This window comes from Schistocerca piceifrons, chromosome 9 (genome assembly GCF_021461385.2).
Source record: "Schistocerca piceifrons isolate TAMUIC-IGC-003096 chromosome 9, iqSchPice1.1, whole genome shotgun sequence".
In the NCBI taxonomy this organism is placed as follows: domain Eukaryota; kingdom Metazoa; phylum Arthropoda; class Insecta; order Orthoptera; family Acrididae; genus Schistocerca; species Schistocerca piceifrons.
The window spans coordinates 148,359,539-148,381,727 of NC_060146.1; the positions used below are offsets into that span (position 1 = coordinate 148,359,539).

At 32.9% G+C, this 22,189-nt stretch overlaps 1 protein-coding gene across 1 annotated transcript in view; it reads right to left on the minus strand.

Annotated features, from left to right (window-relative positions):
* Positions 1–87, minus strand: part of LOC124716773 (glycine-rich cell wall structural protein-like) — a 57,589-nt gene extending 57,502 nt beyond the window's left edge. The window contains exon 1 of the mRNA XM_047243320.1: positions 76–87. Coding sequence (XP_047099276.1) covers positions 76–87 — 12 coding nt within the window. The remainder of the gene's footprint in view (positions 1–75) is intronic.
* Positions 88–22,189: the final 22,102 nt, after the last annotated feature.

The following is a 22,189-nucleotide window of genomic DNA, read 5'->3' on the forward strand; positions in this document are numbered from 1 at the left end:
AAAGTATCCTCCAATAAATGCAACCGACCTAACGAGTAGCTTTGTAATGAACATTCAGCCAAATTGCGGACTTACTGCACCCTTCATGCTGTCTCTTGGTCGCCCTGCAGGTGTTCTGTGTGGAGACTGCGCTGTCTTCGGAGACCCGGGTTCGTCTTTTATATTGTGTGCCGAGCTAGGGGATTGAGTACCGGAACGGGAGGGCTCTGGAGAAAGGAGAATCCAGTGTAGTCACAAAAACCGTGCGACTTGGGTCGTAAACCTCTCGCCTCGTAATCCGTCATTCTGTTATGACGCAAAGCGGCTAGTCGTAGAGCCAGCAACTACGAAGACAATGAACACCTACGGACTGTCTCTAATAGACAAAGGAACAGGTAAAATGGCTTTCCCTCCAACCATCGGGCATTTAATACTTCCCAGCTGGCAGCCACGAGGTGGTACCATACATGTTCTGTACCCCGGTTACAGGTACAAACGAAAGGGGCGGGTAGACTACAAAGAAACAAGCTAATAATGCGAAGACACATAGATCGGGATACCAATGGTTTGCCCAATACCAAATATTACGACTGAACACATGAGCACCTTTAAGTTGTAACAGACTTCCCGACAATCCAAAATGCTGATATAGTAAGGTTTCTAGCTTCTTTTTCGTATTCAAGAAAGAGGTTTTAGTCCGCAGCTCGTGGTCGTGCGATAGTGTTCTCGCTTCCCACGCCCGGGTTCCCGGGTTCGATTCCCGGCGGGGTCAGGGATTTTCTCGGCCTCGTGATGACTGGGTGTTGTGTGATGTCCTTAGGTTAGATAGGTTTAAGTAGTTCTAGGGGACTGATGACCATAGATGTTAAGTCCCATAGTGCTCAGAACCATTTTTTGAAAGATGATTTAAGCTCTATTTCTTTCGACGTGTCAGACTTCATATCTGCACACTGGATATTTTTCAAACCGAGGTATTCAGTTGTCGATGTGTCTCGTCACAGAGGGTCAGAGTGCAAGCAATGTAATCTTTGATTGGTAGTAGCATTGTTGTTGCTGTAGCATTCTAAGCGAAGCTAGTGAGTCGTGTGTTGGTCATCCTACTGAGCGGCGTGGAAGTGGAACTAGCTTGCAGAGCACAGAGATAAAGATATGGTGGATTCAAATTGTGGATCACGGTTTGGAACATTATAATTTCAGAAGTGATGTTTTCCAGGTACTGTTGTTGTTGCTGCACTGTCGCACTGCCTGCTTATGCATAATTTCTAATCTGTTTGAAAATTTGAAAGTTTTAGTAGGATTTTTTTATTGGTTTGGGTTAGTTAGTTTCAGCGCTCAGACGTAATAAAGTAATCAGTTCACATGGCGTGCATTCAGAAGTTACAGACTTGCCTCACCTTTACCATTTCAGTATTTCATTTAATGGTGGAGTGATGTTTTTCATGACAAGTAACTTTTTAAAAGATGATTGTAGTAGTCAGACAATGAATTTCAGTATCACTGAGATCTAGCAAGTTTGAATATCCTCCCCCGTCTTCCCTCAAAAATTTTGATTTTTAGTTGCGTATCGCCACAATGCGCTCTGCGGAACACAGTTGCTAAAATCAAAGCTTAATCTACTGCCACAATGTTTTCTTTTATGTAGGTGGTTTGCTGCTGCGCTCAGAAGACAGTAAGGTCGTTCATAGTGAAGCATTGCATTTCAGAATTATCAGATTCTGTTAATATAAAATTCAGTTCAGGTTACATATCATTGTCAGACAGTCATTTTTACAATGCAGTGTTACATTATATGTGTATTATGTAGTGTTCAGAATTTTCTTGTCAGTCTGCACACGTAACTTAAGAGGGCATTTTAAAACAAACATTTTCGTTTTTTATTCTTTCAATATACGATTTGTAATTTTATGTACCAGTTTTCATTATGATATTTTTGTGTACTGGAATTGCGAGTCAGGTAAAGTGATGTCACGCATTGAAGCACCGTTCACTGGACTGCACAATACAGAGTTCCACAGGACTGTTTGTTTAGTTTTGAGCGTTAGGTTTTCTAATTAATATGGTGAATTTAATTGCAATGGAAGTTTACCATTGTACAGTCTCCGAAATTTGGCGACTAATTTATCGGATAGCGTTTCATAATTACACCACAGATACACAAAGTTTAAGGTAGAAAATCAGACCATCTTTAGTCCACAACTAAACACTTTTGTTCAGAAAAGTTACAATATGCGCTTAAGGCTAAACAAAACACTACAATTGTTCGACAATGGCACCATTCAAATGATGGTGGGTTTCAGCATGTCTCCTCATCGACGCCTGTATACGTTCAAAAATTCCAGGCATCTTTCAAATGAATTGACACTCATCCACGATGCTTTCCTTTCCAGTAGGTTGAAGGGAAAATGGGTGGTCATGATACTGGAGAGGCATGGCTACACGATGATGATAATGATGATAAAATGAATGAATGATGATAAAATGAAACTATGGCGGGTTATCACTTTGTAATTTACGCCTCACTTGCGGTATGTGGAAATAAACGTGTTGTAACATTGGCATGACTCCACTTGTGCATACGTCGTATTGGGGAAGCCATTGGTTTTCGAACTCAAGTCTATTAGGATTATTTGCCTTTTTTGTTTGTACCTATAATAGTCGACCTCCATCTATACTCCACGAGCTAGGTGATGGTGTGTTGCGGCGGGCACTTTCAGTACCACTATCTGATCCTCATTCCTTGTTCGGTCCGCGAGTAGCGCCTGGAAAGAATGATTGTCACTAAAGCTACGTATTAACTTTTGTCTTGATTTGACATCTGGCTCTATAAGAATAAATAATAAAGCTGTCAGAGGAACTGTTCAAACCAACTTACATGTTATCTATCTTCCAGTATTGATGGTACTGGTACATTTGCTCATGGTAATGGATGGGTTACAATGGTTGTGATAAGATGTGCTCCTGCCGCCTTAGATGGACTTGAGAGATTTAACGAGAGGTATGGTACATTGTATAAAACATTTCATATTTCTGGAATTGCTAATAAAGACTTAGGTAAATCATCATAAACTAGCAATATGCAATTAACTTTGTCTACACGTAACAACAGTGTGGCTCCAACAGAAGTTGTATTCATTTGAATGAAATGACATGTTGTAACAGAGGAGTTTAGATCAGTTAGAGATGTAACATTGTATTACTGTTATTAATAAACTGAGCCACCTACTTATCCACTTGATATGCATGGCAACACAGATCTGCATGCAAATCAAATGCACTATTTTTAGATTTTCAGAAGGCTTTTGATGTGATTCCGCACAAGCAACTTCTAAGCAAATTGCACACCTAGGGAATATCGCCCCGGTTATGTGACTGGATTCGGGATTTCGAGTCAGAAAGATCACAGTTTGTAGCAAGTGAGGGAAAGTCATTGAGCAAAACAGAAGTAATAGTGGCGTTTCCCATGGAAATTTGATAGGTCCTCTGCTGTTTCCGAAATACATAAATGATTTAGGAGATAATCTGTGCAGCCCTCTTCGATTATTTGCAAATCAAGCCATCATTTCCTGTCTTGTAAAGTCATCAGATGATCAAAAATAATTTAAAAAGGCTTTACAGATGATACCTGTACAGTGAAAAGTGTGGCAATTAATTCTAAATAATCAAAAGCGTGAAGCCATACACATGACTTCTAAAGGAAATACACTAAATTTTGGTTACACGACAAATCGATTGCATATAAAGCTGTAAATTCAAAAAAATAATTAGGATTTATAATTACAAAGAACTTAAAATGGAACAGTAGTATATCCATTACTGATTCTGGACCAAACAGCATTTTGGAGTAAAAATGCTAGGTTGAAAACCAGAAATCCAATTTTGAAGTTTTACCCAACAAAACAAACTCATTTGCCTATATCGAAAAAACCAAATTCTCATTTTCTAATAAATTGTATTATTTATGAAGAACAACAAAAAATCTCATTTGCCTATATCAAAAGAACCAAACTCTCATTTTCTCATTTTAAAATTTTCAAATCTAATAAATTTTATTCTTTAATAAGAAGAACTATCAAACCCAAAATCTCAAATGTTCATTTAACCATAATCGTTGTAATAAAACATAAAATCAAATTTCATTCTACATAAATTCTGTAAAAACAAAAATGATCAACAAATATGAACTATTTAAGGACTTAGATAATTGTAGCAAAGGAAAGTTTGAATTGAGTTATGAAGATTTAGATAATTATTCCAAAGAAAATGTTTATTCTAATGTAATTAGAGAAAATCTTTTGGAATTTATTGATTCTTTTGATATGAAAGAAATGAAGAACTAAAGTATAAAATCTTAAAAGAACTTTTATAAATCACTAAAACAGAAAAATTTGAAGAATTATTCCAAACTTAAAAAACAATTAATAGATCTTATTATAAATCTTATTGACAATCCTGAATGATATTTCCACTTTGCAGTTGAGTGTTCACTGGTATGGCACTTCCTGGCTGATTAAAACAGTGTGCTGGACTGAGTCTCAGTCCTATTGACAATACTAATAACAATGATAACATTAATGAATTGCATAAAAAACTTCTTCAAATCTGTAAAATGAAAAAAATTAAAAAGTATTCTAAACTTTAAAACAGTCACTTATTTGATCTTATCAAATAATCTGAAGGTAAAATGAATAAGGTAATGATTTGAATACAAAATCTATATGTGACAACAAAATTGTAATATCAACACTAGGAAAAATAATAATAATATGGATAATGAGAATTATTTTCAAAAACTTCTAGTAGGTAAATGTCAAGAAATTGAACAAAAAAGTTACCAAAAAATTGCCACAATTCAAATTTCTAGAATATGATGATTTTTCAAATCAAATAAACGAATTTATAGAAACATTTATGCCTTAATATCGAGAATAATAATAATAATGATAATGATAATATTGTTGAACCACAAGAATCAAATTAAAAAAGAAATAATTAACAAAATTAAAGGTTACTTTAATACAAAGAAGAGCAATTACAGTTGATATGAAATTTTATCAGAATTTTAAAACTGAAAAGGAATACATTAATTGAATTTTACAACAAGTAGTCAAGTCTCATTAAAAACAACCAGTTTCCAAGATTATTACCAAAAATCAATGTATAAACTATTAACTGAAATGGAAGAAATACAAAAGGAAAAATCTCTGCTTGTCTTTATTTAACGTAGATAGTTTAGAATTAAATGTTATTTAACATAACCCAGTTATTGGTTCTTCTTATATCGAATTACCAAAGACTATTAAAGTTAAAAAGACTGTAGATCATAAAAAACAAAGAAAAAATGTTTTATTTACTCAATAAAATCAGCTATATATTCAGCAAATAATCATGTAGAATGAGTAAATAATTATTAAAATATTAAATTTGAAGTGGATGAAATTTTTGAAATAGCCAAAATTAACTTTTCTGTTCAGTTAACACATATTCAAAGTTTGAACAGAAATTAAAGATTTAAATTAATGTTTATGCATTTGAAAATAATGAAGATGAAAAACATTATTGTATATCCTCTTTGTCATACACAAAATAAACAAGAAAACCTTCTTTCTATTTGAGATAAACACATCATATTATTGTTGGATAAAAATATCTTTCCAGGTAATTAGTTACAAGTAATTAAAAAAGCTCATCAAATTTATCTTTGTGATCTTAAGATATTTTCATTTAGAAGGAAAAATAGCCATTCACAAAAACGATTGTAAATACATACAAAAGAAAAATAGATACACGTATAATAGGTCATAAAACTGAATTTAAAAACTATAATAATTCATTACATGTAGCTTCTAAATTTATGCAGATTTCGAATTTTTTTAAAAGATATTCAAACTTGTCACCCTAATCGTGAAACATCCTGTATTACCAAATATCAAAAACATTTACCAATATTTAATAATCTAAAGGATATTTCAAAAATCTAGGCACTTATATAGGTAAAGATGCAGCAAAGTAATTCGTTGCGATGTTAAAAGAAGAATAAAGCGAAACTGGTAATATATACGAACTAAATAATTGTATGAAAATTACTAAAGAAGATTTAATTAATTTTAAAAATTCAGAAACTTGTTATATTTGGGAAGAAATTACTTTTGGTGAAAAGAATGAAAAAGAACTTGCCCATTTACCAGGAACACATTGAGGAAGTGCACATGAAGGCTATATTCTTAATAACCAAACTCCTAAATTTATAAATGTTTATATTCATAATTTAACAAAATACAATGTTCATTTGTTTATTAAGAAATTGGAAAATATAGTAATACGAAATATGAAACAAAAATATATTTCTTGTAGTAAACACTTTGCAGACGGATTAACTTAAAGAGTTTTTGATACATTAAAATTTATGGCTTCAAGTATTGATAAATTATCTCCCAGTCTTACATAAGAACAATTTAGAGGAACAGCTAAATATTTTGAAGGTAAATAATTAGATTTATTAGTTAAAATAGGAGTTTACCCTTATGCATATATGGATTCTGAAGAAAAATTACAAGAAACTTAACTACCTGAAAAATGAATTTATTTAAAATTTAACAAAGATAATATTTCTGATGAAGATTATGAAAGAACAAAAACAATTTGGAATAAATTCAACATTAAAAATTTAGATGAATGTACAAAATTTTATAATAAAACTAAGTGTTAATTTTAGCAGATATTTTCGAAAATTTAAGAGATATATGTATTACATCTGAAAAACTTCATCCATCTTGGTACTTTACAGTTCCAGGATTATCTTGGAATTCTGTTTTTAAAAGGACAAAAATTGAATTCGATTTATTACATGATTATGATGCGATATTATTTCTTGAAAGAGAAATTAGAGATGGAATTTCTCAAAGTATTAAAATTTATGCAAAATCAAATAATAAACTTATGAAAAATTTCGAGCCAAAATAAAACTCAAATTATACTGCATATTTAGATGCAAATAATTTATAGGGTTGGGCAATGTCTCAGTTTATACTATTTAAAAATAAAAATTAGGTTGGACCAAAATGTTGTAATTCTGAAAAAATATTTAAAATGTGAGATGATTTTAAATATGGCTTAATTTTGGAAGGTGATTTAGAATATCCAAGAAAATTACACGATTCACATACAGAAATATATTACTAACGATTGTAGGTAATAGAGAAAAATACCTGTTATGGTATAAAAATAGTAAACAATGTTTACATCTTGGATTAAAATTAAAGAATAATTATAGAACCTTATCATTTGAACAATCAAATTGGTTGAAAAAATATATTGATTTTTAATACAGATTTGAGAAAAAAGACAGCTAACAGGCTTGAAATAGATTCCTAAAGCTTAATGAATAATTCAGTGTTTGGAAAAACAGTGAACAACATTAGAGATAGACAAAGTATTAAAATAATGACAAGATCCAGGAAAATATATGAATTATATTTTAAATCCAAATTATGAACATACTACTGAATTTTCAGAAAAGTTAGTAGCATATCATGTGATGAAGATTAAAATAATGTCCAATAAACCTATATATTGGAAAAAGAATTGTAGATAAAAATATATGAATTTTACTACAATTTTAGGAACCCCAGTGTATGATGAAAATATTGATTTACATTATATTGTTGTTGTTGTGGTCTTCAGTCTTGAGACTGGTTTGATGCAGCTCTCCATGCTACTCTATCCTGAGCAAGCTTCTTCATCTCCCAGTACCTACTGCAACCTACATCCTTCTGAATATGTTTAGTGTATTAATCTCTTGGTCTGCTTCTACGATTTTTACCCTCCATGCTTCCCTCCAATACTAAATTGGTGATCCCTTCATGCCTTAGAACGTGTCCTACCAACTGATCCCTTCTTCTAGTCAAGTTGTGCCACAAACTCCTCTTCTCCCCAATCCTGTTCAGTACTACCTCATTAGTTATATGATCTACCCATCAAATCTTCAGCATTCTTCTGTAGCACCACATTTCAAAAGTTGCTATTCTCTTCTTGTCTAAACTAGTTATCGTCCATGTCTCACTTCCACACATGGGTACGCTACATACAAATACTTTCAGAAACGACTTCCTGACACTTAAATCTATATTCGATGTTAACAAATTTCTCTTCTTCAGAAACGCTTTCCTTGCCATTGCCAGTCTACATTTTATATCCTCTCTGCTTCGACCATCATCAGTTATTTTGCTCCACAAATAGCAAAACTCCTTTACTACTTTAAGTGTCTCATTTCCTAATCTAATTCCCTCAGCATCACCCGACTTATTTCGACTACATTTCATTATCCTCGTTTTGCTTTTGTTGATGTTCATCTTACACCCTCCTTTCATGACACTGTCCATTCCATTCAACTGCTCTTCCAAGTCATTTGCTGTCTCTGACAGAATTACAATGTCATCGGCGAACCTCAATGTTTTTATTTCTTCTCCATGGATTTTAATACCTACTCCGAATTTTTCTCTTGTTTCCCTTACAGCTTGCTCAATGTACAGATTGAATAACATCGGGGATAGGCTACAACCCTGTCTCACTCCCTTCCCAACCACAGCTTCCCTTTCATGCCCCTCGACTCTTATAACTGCCATCTGCTTTCTGTACAAGTTGTAAATAGCCTTTCGCTCCCTGTATTATACCCTTGCCACCTTCAGAATTTGAAAGAGAGTATTATAGGCAACATTGTCAAAATCTTTCTCTAAGTCTACAAATGCTAGAAACGTAGGTTTGCCTTTCCTCAATCTTTCTTCTAAGATAAGTCATAGGGTCAGTATTGCCTCACGTGTTGCAATATTTCTACAGAACCCAAACTGATCTTCCCCGTGGTCGCTTCTACCAGTTTTTCCATTCGTCTGTAAAGAATTCACGTTAGTATTTTGCAGCAGTGACTAATTAAACTGATAGTTCGGTAAATTTCACATCTGTCAGCACCTGCTTTCTTTGGGATTGGAATTATTATATTCTTCTTGAAGTCTGTGGGTATTTCGCCTGTCTCATTCATTGTGCTCACCAGATGGTAGAGTTTTGTCAGAACTGGCTCTCCCAAGGCCGTCAGTAGTTCTAATGGAGTGTTGTCTACTCTCGGGGCCTTGTTTCAACTCAGGTCTTTCAGTGGTCTGTCAAACTCTTCACGCAGTAAGGTATCTCCCATTTCATCTTCATCTACATCCTCTTCCATTTCCATAATGTTGTCCTCAAGTAAATTGCCCTTGTATAGACCCTCTATATACTCCTTCCACCTTTCTACTTTCCCTTCTTTGCTTAGAACTGGGTTATCCATCTGAGCTCTTGATATTCATACAAATGGTTCTCTTTTCTCCAAAGATCTCTTTAATTTTCCTGTAGGTAGTATCTATCTTACCCCTACTGAGATAAATCTCTGTCTTACCATTATATAGTGTATCTGAAACCTGTCAGTATCTCCAGGCTTCTTCCATGTATACAACCTTCTTTTATGATTTTTGAACCAAGTATTATCAATGATTAAGTTGTGCTCTGTGCAAAATTGTATCAGGCGGCTTTCTCTTTCATTTCTTAGCCCCAATCCATATTCACCTACTATGTTTCCTTCTCTCCCTTTTCCTGCTACCAAATTCCAGTCACCCATGACTATTAAATTTTCGCCTCCCTTCACTATCTGATTAATTTCTTTTATCTCACAATACATTTCTTCAATTTCTTACTCATCTGCAGAGCTAGTTGGAATATAAACTTGTGCTACTGTAGTAGGCGTAGGCTCCGTATCTATCTTGGCCACAATAATGCGTGCACTATGCTGTTTGTAGTAGCTTACCCACACTCCTATTTTTTTATTCATTATTAAACCGACTCCTGCATTACCGCTATTTGATTTTGTATTTATAACCCTGTATTCGCCTGACCAAAAGTCTTTGTCCTCCTGCCACCAAACTTCACTAATTCCCACTATATCTAACTTTAACCTATTCATTTCCCTTTTTAAATTTTCTAACCTACCTGCCCGATTAAGGGATCTGACATTCCACGCTCCGATTCGTAAAACGCCAGTTTTCTTTATCCTGATAACGACATCCTCCTGAATAGTCCCCGCCCAGAGACCAGAATGGGGGACTATTTTACCTCCGGTATATTTTACCCAAGAGGACGCCATCATCATTTAACCATACAGTAAAGCTGCATGCCCTCAGGAAAAATTGCGGATGTAGTTTCCCCTTGTCTTCAGCCGTTTGCAGTACCAGCACAGTAAGGCCATTTTGGAAAGCGTTACAAGGCCAGATTAGTCAATCATCCAGACTGTTGACCTGCAACTACTGAAAAGGCTGCTGTCCCTCTTCAGGAACCACACATTTGTCTGGCGTCTCAACAGATACCCCTCCGTTGTGGTTCCACCTACAGTACAGCTATCTGTATTGCAGAGGCATGCAACATTCGCAACCAACAGCAAGGTCCACGGTTCTGGGGGATTTACATTATATGGACACAGAATCTTTCATTTACACTATAAGAAGTGAAGATTTATCTGAAGATATGAAATCAATGATAAACAAAATCACTACAAGTGAATATACAAAGGATAATCTAAATGAAATTCTTCAAGTAATTAAGAAAGTTGTAGGAAAAATGAAAGATAAAAAAGTGTAAAAAATTATGTTAGATCACTTACTTTTAAAATCAAAAATGTATGCATAGGAAGTTGGAGAAAGGAAGAGAAAACATCTAAACCAGTTCAGAAATTTGTGTGAAAGACGAAATTTTTTTCAGTAATTATAAAAATTGTGTAACTGATAAAACAAAACAATGTAGAAAAATAAATTTGATAAGGTAATTTAATAATTCATTATATTCAGTCAAATGTAATATAATTGTGTTAATTTCAGTGAAGATAAACGTTCTGTATTACAAAATGGAATTAATACATCATCATTATAAATTAAATCAAAATAAAGATCAAATTAAAATTTAGGAGAATTAAACAATTAACAGAAGGTTCAATAAAATTAAATAATTTTTAATATTTTTCCATATTATGTTGATTATTTATGTCTTTGCATATAAAATTTACAAAAAAATTGCCAAAAAAATCCACTATTTTATGATCTTTTTTATATTTTTAAGCTAATATCACTTCTATTCAATGATCACAGGTATGATCATAATTGGAAGAATTTTTAATTTCTCACAAATAAATCTTTTAATATGCCAATTATGAAGAAGTTTTTTTGTTTCTTTCTTCTACAAACTTTACAAACCAGATTTTGAAGGCAAATTATGTCTTGTTATTTTAACTTCTTTTTGAATTCGCTTTTTTGATTGCACACTGGACCAATCATGCAAATCATTTCATTTTCGCTTACATTAATATGGAAAAAATTTAATGAAATTATAAAATGAAAATATGTTAAAATAAATGAAATTAAAGAATGAAAAAGATAATAAATTGTTTAATAGATAAATGAAGCTGTGTAAGTATTTGAAAAATAATAAACGTAAATTTAATAACAAACAAGTAGTAGTAATCATGACGAAAAAAATCTTTTGTTTGATGCAAATCAAGTTGATGATATTTTAGTATATTAATGGCCAAGAAATGTCATTAAAATTTTTAAATCAAAATATTATGAAATATATAAAACTTTAGTACCACTGACATCATTTAAAAATAATCATTCACATGCAAATTTATTAACGAACCTAGCTTGTATTCTTTAGTACGAAATCCAAAATGCCATTTTCAGAAAATTGTCACGATTGTGTTTATGAAGAAATTTTACCATCCATTAGAAAACATGATGAATATAAAATTAAAGAGAGAATAACTCAGTTGGAAAATACAAATAAAATCAAAGTTGGCATAATAAACAAAAGAACTGAAAAAAATACATTATTACTACATGTTCTTCCTCATTTAAGTGATGAAAATCTAAAAGCAACTTAGTTATTTTAAGATTGCATGATTTTCATTATGAAGTTTAACATACTTGAATACAATTAAAAATATGCAAAGTCCAATAGATATTGGCAGAAATATACATTCAAATTGAGAAGAATTTTAAGAATTATTTATGTACCAATTTCAGTTTAGACATACGAATGAATGAAAAAAATTTAAGTATTGTTTGCCACTGGCACTATAAGAATAATTTGTATGAATATTGAGTATTCATCAGACGAGTTTTGTGAAGATATAAAGAAACTAACAAACGTTTCTTGGAATATAAAATTAAATTTACTAGTTTTTTATTACAATCAAATCTTAAATGACATTTATTACGATTCTAATGTGTATTACATACATATTAAAAACATAAGATTCTATCATCTCAATTTAAAAAACCTCAAATGAGTTTTATATCAAATACATTTTTTATTCATTTGAATATCAAAATACAATCTTTCTTCGTTATTAAAACAATAACCACAATGAAAATTGTACTTAATAATAAACATGTATAAAGGTTCTGAATTAGATTGATTTATACAGAAAGTTTTTATTAATAAAAAATTTACACTTCTCTGATTTGATGATTTCTAAAAACCATAATTATTAAGTAATGAAAAAAGCTATACAATTATATTATTTTATTTACTCAACTGTGAATTATCAAAAACTAACCATTTAAAATTATATTTATTACATTCCTTCTGTAATTTTTTTGAACTAGACAAACATCTGAAAAAACTTTCAATTGTTCTTGTTCATGAAAATTTTCTTATATTTGTATGACAGTTAAATCTTTTAATTTGTATGTTATCAGATTAGAATGAATAACAACTCCAATTTCAAAAATTTCTGTTGATCTATTTGCCTTGTATTGTTTTTGAAAATCTTGTAACTTTACTTATTCTTACTTTGTCACCTTTATTTCGGGTTAGTATGTAATATATTTGTTACACAAAGAGTCTTCCAACATATTTTTTCTGTTGCTTCATTTACATCTTATGTTCACATTTTTATTATTTATTGTTGGGTGTTATTATAATCATCAATTAATTTAGAAATCAAGTGAACCAATTTATAATTTATTAGTTCTTCCACATTTTTTCAATGTTCTAATATATCACGCAACAGTAGCTTTTAATTCAATAAAAATTAATTATTCAGTAATGTTAAATTTTGTTGTTAACTCTTTATTATGAAATTCTTTACTATTATCTGTTTCTAAATTTCTTGGTTTTCTCAAATTAAAATTTTTTTGAAAGAATCAACTATATTTTTACCTGTTTTGACTTGAACTGGAATTTCCCAAGCAGTTTTAAGAACTTCCATATCAGTTAATAAATATTTATATCCTTATTTACTTTCGATATTCCTTTCAGATAATGAGAATCCACTTCGTTTAAATCAGACTGCCATAGATAGTCATTCAAAAAGGAATTATATTTCTTCTTTCAAATTTTTGTAATTATTTTAATGTGTAATCGATAATAATTTGTTCATGATATTTAGACCTTCAACTCCAAAAGTTTTTTAATGATTTTACTCGTTATAGTGTTTCAAATTGAACAAATTCCCTTAATTCTTTGTTTTCCATTTAAGTTGTTAATGTATGAGGATGAAGTGTTTCAGTAAATTTTTCCATTTCAAATATGATTTTCACTCTTCATTTATAGAGAATAAAATATAGTTAACTTATTTCACCAGATACATTTACCTTTACATCTGCTGGCACAGTTTTAACAGAACATTTTAATATTACAGCTAGAAAATTTGAATTTCAAACTATTTCTTCCTCGTATTTCAGGAGCTGTTTTAGAAAGTTTGTCACCCAAACTCTTCTGAGTATCGAAATCATTAAATATCAAATATCTGCTTATGTTATCATCAACAACAAGAACTTTTTTAAGAAGAGAATCATATTCTTGAATTGTGAAGTTATTGTACATCTGCAAGCATAAAATTAAATTCAACAATTTGTTTACCATACTTTTTATAACTAAGATATTTAAATAATTTAAGTATGGAGTTAAATCAGTTTTTTTGGTAATAATCACTTAAACCTTACTCAGTATCTTTCTTGGAAGAATAATTTTGAAAAACTGTTAGCAAATTTGCATGTAGTTTTTTAAAATTCTACAAGACTTACTTTTCTAAGTGCATCCAAATAATCAAGTGGATTGTTAATATTAAATATTCAGTATAATATTTAGCACTTCAAAAATGTTATTTAATTCTGTCTGTAGTTGTTTAATTATATGAACTATTTATGGTGCTAAAGAGGATTTAATATTTTTGATTTTTGAAATTAAATCATTATTAATTTCTGGATCTAATAATTGAAAATCTTTTAATTTTACATAATGGCTAATGAATTTATTTTCAAAAATGTCAACTTCATAAATTTAAAATATAACTCTTATAAGTCATGCACAATAGTTTTAAGACAAACACAAATGGCCAAAGATTATGTCATTGAAATTTTGTGTTCTCCCAATATTGTAGTAAAGATATTTTTTTCCCAAATAGTAAATGAGTTGTTGAGGTATACTTCCTGCATATGAATCAAAAACAAAGTTTATATCTTCATTTCTATAATAAGAAATCCAATGAGTTACAAAATAATTGGAGGTATCTAAATTTACTATTGCTCATTCTAAATTTTTTGGTTCCTTAGGTAATTCATCACTCTTTAAAACACAAAGAAAATGATAAATTTTTAACTGTTTTACTAATTCTTCAATGTCAATATTTACTGCAGTTGCAGTAATATTTTCTCTTAATGAAGAATCATTTGCACACATTCTTAATTTTGCAGACAATTGAAGCTTTTTATCTGTATCATGTCTTTTTTCTAATTTTATATTCTCTATAAAAATATCATGGTCTTCACATTTTTCATCTAATGGATTTTTTCCCTTATCTTTTGTCCCTGGAATACAATAATTATAGACAGTTAAATGCATTTCAAATTGTTGGCGACAGGAAGGGCATCCAGCCACATTAACTATGCCAAATCCATACTTAACCCTGAGGACCCTGCACACATAGCGAGATAAAGGCAGTAGTTAAAGAAAGAAAGAAAGAAATGCATTTCAAATTGTAATTTCTTAATTAAAGTATTAATTAAACCTTTTACATATTTTTAACTTTCCCAAAATGTATGTGGTAAATTATTCTAAAATCTAATTAATTGCTAAACTTGTTTTTTAATGTTTGCCAGCTTCCTACATTTTTCATTGTGATAATGTTTATTTCCTGCTAATTCTTCACCATGAATTACTGTTAATCTATCAATAAAATCTCTAACAACATTCATCCACATATATTCGACTGATTTTTCTGAATATTTTTTACAAAGCTTTCACAAACTTCTTCAAATGAATCATCATGATTTCTTTATGAAAAACTAGGAAAATTTTCTTCAAAAATTGTTCTAGTCGAAGTATTATATTTAAAACCTTTGTTTCATTTTATTTTATTCGAATTTTTTTCGTTATATACAACATTTGAATGGGAAAAAATTCTTGTATGATTTTGTAAATGTATCAAATTTTGTTCCTAAATCATCCATAGTTATTTGTTTCTAGTTAAAAGTTTTATTAATCCATCTGTTCTTTCATATTCTTATTCCTCAGTTTTAATTTATCACCATTGAATTTTACAGGTAATTTTCCAACAATTTTAAATTGTCTATAATTTTCCAACAAATTTAAATTGTCCAACAGGTCTAGATCCAAAACATTATCTTCAATATGATCAATAAATTCTAACATCCTTTCACTTATATTTATTTTTTAAGCAGTATGTTCCATGTTTATGTTTAAAGTTTACGTTCAATGTCTATGTTTAACGTTTATAGTCAGTGTTATGTTAAATGTTTATGTTTAACATTTACACTCAATATTTATGTTAAACATTTAAAAAATTCTTTATCTTTTCTCTATATTTACCTTCACTAATGTTTCTTGCCATATCTATCATAATAAGACCAAAATTATTTTTATTCCAACATTTACTACCTAATTTCCTAAACTCATCATTAATACCTCTTGAGCTGTTTATGTGCCAGACTTAGCCAGCTACAGCATTTAATGTGTGCTGCCACTTGCAACCAAGATCTTATCATTCTGTTATAACTGTCTGTCTTTTTTATTATGATTTTCATCTTTGACTAATCGAACACTAAAATGTCATTGTGATGAGAGCACTGTTGTTGAAATTTAAAAGTTTTATGTACTTCCATGTAACTTTTATCATTTTGATGAAGATAGTCTTGGAACTATCGAAACCTGGTTAATGTATTTCTAAGTTGTAAGCAACCTGTTGGCTGACTATTACGTTTTATATAATTGCATACACGGTTGCTGTTTAAAATATAAATTTCAGTTCAGTTTTATCGTAGCTGTATTCTGCAGCTGTGTGAATATTGTGATTGATACACCAGTGTTTTCTGTTTCAGTGTCAGTGAACTATTTTTTCCAGTATGGTTAAGTTTGTTGCATGAAGTGGTACATCCTTTAGTTCAAAAGCTAATTAACCCATAATAAATTATCATTTTTTTGTGTGGTGAAAAAGTTGGTAATGATTATCTAGTTTCCAGTAAATTGAAATGACATTAGTCAACAAAACATTCCACTTTGTTAAGTAGAGATGTGAATTGCTTTCGTCATCTCTTGGAAAAATATATAAAAAACAAGTGAAGTTCATGACTGCACTTGTACGTGTTTTGTGTTTTTTGGTTATCGGTCTTCTGAGTGGTTTGATGCTGACCGCCACGGATTCCTCTCCTGTGTTAACCTCTTCATTTCAGAGTAGCAATTGCAACCTACATCCTCAATTATTTGCTGGATGTATTTCAATCTCTGTCTTAGTCTATGGTTTTCTCCCTCTACAGCTCCCTCTGTTACCATGGAAGACATTCCCTCATGTCTTAACAGATGTCCTATCGTCCTGTCCCTTCTCCTTATCAGTGTTTTCCACATATTCCTTTCTTCACCGATTCTGCACAGAACCTCCTCATTCCTTAGCCTATCAGTCCATCAAATTTTCAATATTCGTCTGTAGCACCACATCTCAAATGTTTCAATTCTGTTCTGTTCCAGTTTTCCCACAATCCATGTTTCAGCACCATAGAATGCTGTACTTCAAACATACATTCTCAGAAATTTCTTCCTGAAATTAGGGCCAATATTTGATAGTAAACTTCTCTTGGCCAGGAATGCCCTTTTCGCCATTTCTAGCCTGCTTTTGACGTACTCCTTGCCCCGTCCGTCACTGGATATTCTACTGACTAGGTATAAGATTCCTTAACTTCATCTACTTTGTGACCATTAATCCTGATGTTAAGCTTCTCACTCTTCTCATTTCTACTTCTTTTCATTACCCTTGTCTTTCTTCTATTTACTATCAATCCATGCTCTGTGCACATTAGACTGTTCATTCTGTTCAGCAGATCACGTAATTCTTCTTTGCTTTCCCTCAAGATACCAATGTCAGCAGTGAATCATATCATTGATAGCGGTTCACCTTGAATTTTAATTCCACTCCTTAACCTTTCTTTTATTTCCATCATTGCTTCCCCAATTTACAGACTGAACAGTAGGGATGAAAGGCAACATCCTTGTCGTACACACTTTTTAATACAATTTCTTCGTTCTTGGTCGTCCACTCTTATTATTCCCTCTTGGCTATTGTGCATATTGTATATGACCCGTCTCTCCCTATAGCATACCCGTACTTTTCGCAGAATTTCGAACTTCTTGCACCGTTTTACATTGTCGAACGCTTTTTCCAAGTCGACAAATCGTATGAACCTGTCTTGATTTTTCCTTAGTCTTGTTTCTATTATGTCACCGAAGGTTATTTTGACTTTCCTCTATGCTGAGTCTATCCTTCCAATAATGATTTCTTTTTCGATGTCTTCACATTTTTCCTGCAGCCATTTCATCTTAGCTTCCCTGCACTTCCTATTTATTTCATTCCTCGACGACTTGTATTTCTATATTGCTGAGTTTCATGGAATATTTTTGTACTTCCTCCTTTCATCGATCAAATGAAGTATTTCTTCTGTTACCCACGGTTTTTTTCACAGTTACCATTTATGTACCTATGTTTTCCTTCCAAACTCCCATGAAGGCCCTTTTTAAAGATGTCCATTCCTCTTCAACTGTACTGTCTACTAAGCTATTCCTTACTGTTGTATCTATAGGCTTAGAGAGCTTCAACTGTATCTTGTCATTCCTTAGTACTTTCATATCCCACTTCTTTGCGTACTAGCGCTTCCCGACTAATGTCTTGAACTTCAGCTTACTGTTCATCACTACTATATTGTGATCTGAGTCTATACCTACTCCTGAATACTCCTTACAATCCAGTATCGGATTTTGGAATCTATGTGTGACCATGATGTAATCTGACTGAAATCTTCCCATATCACCCGTCCTTTTCCAAATATACCTCCTCTTCTTGTAATTTTTGAACAGAGTATTCGCTATTACTATCTGAAACTTGTTTCAGAACTCAATTAGTGCTTCTCCTCTCTCATACCTTGTTCCAAACCCATACTCTCCTGTAACATTTTCCTCTACTCCTTCCCCTACAACTGCATTCCAGTCTCCCATGACTATTAGAGTTTCATCCCTCTCTACCCTTTCAATATCCTCATACAATTTCTCTATTTCTTCATCATCAGCTTGCGACGTCAGCATGTATACCTGAACTATTCTTGTCAGTGTTGGTTTGCTGTCGATTCTGATAACAACAACCCTCTCACTGCACTGTTCACAGTAACGCACTCTCAGCCCTGCCTTCCTATTCGTAACGAATCCCACCTCTGTTATACATTTTCTGCTGCTGTTGATATTACCCTATACACATGTGATCAGAAATCCTTGTCTTCTTTCCACTTAACTTCACTGACCCCTACTATATCTAGCCTTTGAATTTCCCTTTTCAGATATTCTAGTTTCCCTACCACGTTCAAGCTTCTGACATTCCACGCCCCGACTCATAGAACGTTATCCTTCCGTTGATTATTCATTCTCATGGTATCCTCCCCCTTGGCAGTCCTCTCCCAGGTATCCGAATGGGGTACTATTCTGGAATCTTTTACCAATGGAGAAATCATCATGACACTTCTTCAATTACAGGCCACATGCCCTGTGGATACACGTTACGTGTCTTTAATGCAGTGGTTTCCATTGTCTTCTGCAGCCTCATGCCGTCGATCATTGCTGATTCTTCCGCCTTTACGGGCAGTTTCCCACCCCTAGGAGAAGAGAGTGTCCTGAACCTCTGTCCGCTTCTCCACCCTCTTTGACAAGGCTGTTGGCAGAATGAGGGTGACTTCTTATGCCACCAAAGCTGATTATTAACCAAAATTTAAGCAGCGGCGGGATTCGAACCCGGGACCGGAGACGTTTTGATTATGGATCAAAGACACTACCCCTAGACCACGCACCATAGAGGCCAAAAAAACCTCACACAATAGCAGAAACATTGTTACTACCTGCGTGTAAAGAAATGCTAAAAATAGTCCTAGGTTCAGAAGCTGCTACTGAAATTTCAAAAAGTCCTGTCTCTGCTGGTACAATCAGCCGCTGAGTTACTAACATTTCCAGTCTTAGTGAACACATTTTGAAGGAGAGAAAAAAAATGTAAGTTCTCACTTCAGATCGATGAGTCCAATGATATTGGTGGTCACGTACACCTTCTTTCCTAAATAAGATATGATGATGCGAATGGAACTGCAAGTAATTTCTTTTATTGCAATGAACTACCTGGCGAAGAAACATCTTGTGCGACATTTTGGTTCGTAATGAATTAACGTGGGGGGGACTGGGTTAATGTTTGCACAGACGAAGCCGCTTCGATGACAGGCTGAGTGAAAGTATTGGTAGGTAAACTACGAGAAGTAAACCCAAACTCATGAACAGACCATTGTTTCATTCACCCTGAAGCCATTCCAGTTAAGTCGTTGCCATCTCCGAAAACAGTGATGGACAAAATACTGAAAGTTGTGATCAATTCGTGACCTCCAATACGCGAGTTTTTGACATTTTGTGTCAAAATATGAGATCCCCGCACGCTTTACTTCTGCTACATACAGAAGTAAGATGGTTATCTGGAGCTAATGTGTTAATGCGAATATTTGAACTAAGGTATGAAGTACTTGCATTTTTGACTATTGAGTGAGGTGAGTATATGGATTTATTTGCAGGTGATGAGTGGGTACCTTCAAGAACTCATATAGGGCATGAAGGCATCGTAGTTGCGTAGTGTCTTCCTGTGACTGCACGCTGTTGTGTTTCGCGGTATCCATTTCTCTGGCCACTTCTGTAAATATTTTTTGGTATCACTAAACAACCGCGGTCCGTGGTTAGCGGCCGTGACGGGTCGTTTTACAACCTGCAGTTTACGACTTGGATTCGACGGACCATTTCCGTCGTTAAAACTGTTAATGTCGGCGAATATTCCAGTTTCACAATAAACTTTCTGGAACGATACTAGAAAACCCAGAATGTATTTTCGTAACCTAGAAGTGTGAGTAATATCGTGACCTATTTCTTCTCCCAAGAGTGTCGTTCACATCGAGCTTTCTCGGTTACCTAAAGGATATGAGCAACTGTATAACCTGTGTAGACTCCTCGAAAGTTCATATACAGCGAGTTAAAATTTTTTAAATGATGTTTTACTCATCAGAATAAGCAAAAACCCATTTAAAAAAGCATAACTAGGCAAAGACTATATCAGAAAAACTATTGTCATTACAAACATATGCACACATTCACTTTCTTTGAAAGTGCACTTTCCATAAAATTCCGCTATCATTTCAAACAATCATAACTTCGAACCTACTAGAGATAGAGCATCGTGGTTTGTCGTAAAACGTTTAAATGTTCTCAAAGGCTTTTTCTGTTACGCCAGAATTCCACTCTTCTGACTGCTTCGTTGAATCGATCACAGTGCCGGATTAAACCAGCACAGAGCCCGTAGAAAATGCTAAGAAGAGGCACTTTGTTTGCTTTAGGACTCAAACTTTAGAATACAAGGTAAAAAAAAGCTTTAGTTTTGTCCGATTTACATCTTCTTGGATGCTTATCCTTATACAGACATTTAGAAGATAAGCTCCTTTCACACAGTGGGGAAAACGGTACCTAACTGCAATCACAATGTTTAATAAAAACTGAGCTCATTAAATTTGTCCACAGTAATAAAGTTAATATTAAATTTGCGCAAAAATAAAGTTAATAAAATTATGGAAATGAGGTATTGAAGTATCAGAAATTAAATTTAAGAAATGAATTATAATTCAAACCAAATCAAACGAGCAAAAATAAAGTCCACAATAATTTTGATAAGGATTTTTAAAAAATTACTTTTTTGTGCACACCTAACAAGCCACCTTTAGCTCACGAGCCTAGAGCTAGTGGATGAGCTCATGTTATTTTTAACAGTATAGTTATTAGTCTCTCAGGAGATATTATTTTTGTCACATTTTCACAAACTAGTGTCATTCAGGTTGTAAGGCTGAACGTGCGACACTTGTCAGGGAATTCTACAACACTGGTTTCAAAAAAGTCAGTCATACCCCTGGTGCCTCATGGGCAAATAAGTCTTTACTGTACTCAGAAGCAAAGAATTATAGCAATAACACTTTACTATCAGATCAAACACCGCTGACTGATATCAACCTACATTGTTATATGCTTTGCACATGGAACCTACTTGTTTCCTTTTAAACCCGTTAACGTGTATAAACAAAAAAAAGATTATCTTATTCTTTAGTGCTCCTCGTTTTCCTGTCGGCAAATTTTGCAATCACTAAATAAAATTCTCTTTCACTCTCTTAATATCCTCTACTATTGTCAAACAGTAGTGTTATGTCCTATTAGTGCACAGCTACCAACAAAGAAATAACGGCTCATAAGAAACGCAGGAACAGCGAAACTGCAGCACGTTATATAACAATAGTCCACCAACGAGAAAGTAACCTTTACTCCAGACAGCTCGTATCGAATGTACTGTAAGGACAGTAAATATTCTGTAGAAGGAATGAACTACTGTAACAGGAAACTTACAAAAATAAATACCGTATCCATTAATTGTTTTTTGGTGGGGTTGTTACGACAAGCTCGGACAACAATACGGAATTTCCCTGTAAGTTTTTCCTTGTTGTCAACTTATGACACATAACTTTTAGAAATCAGCTAAAACTGCTACTGCTCGTTGTAGATCTGTACGCCACCAACTTTCGATTGGCCG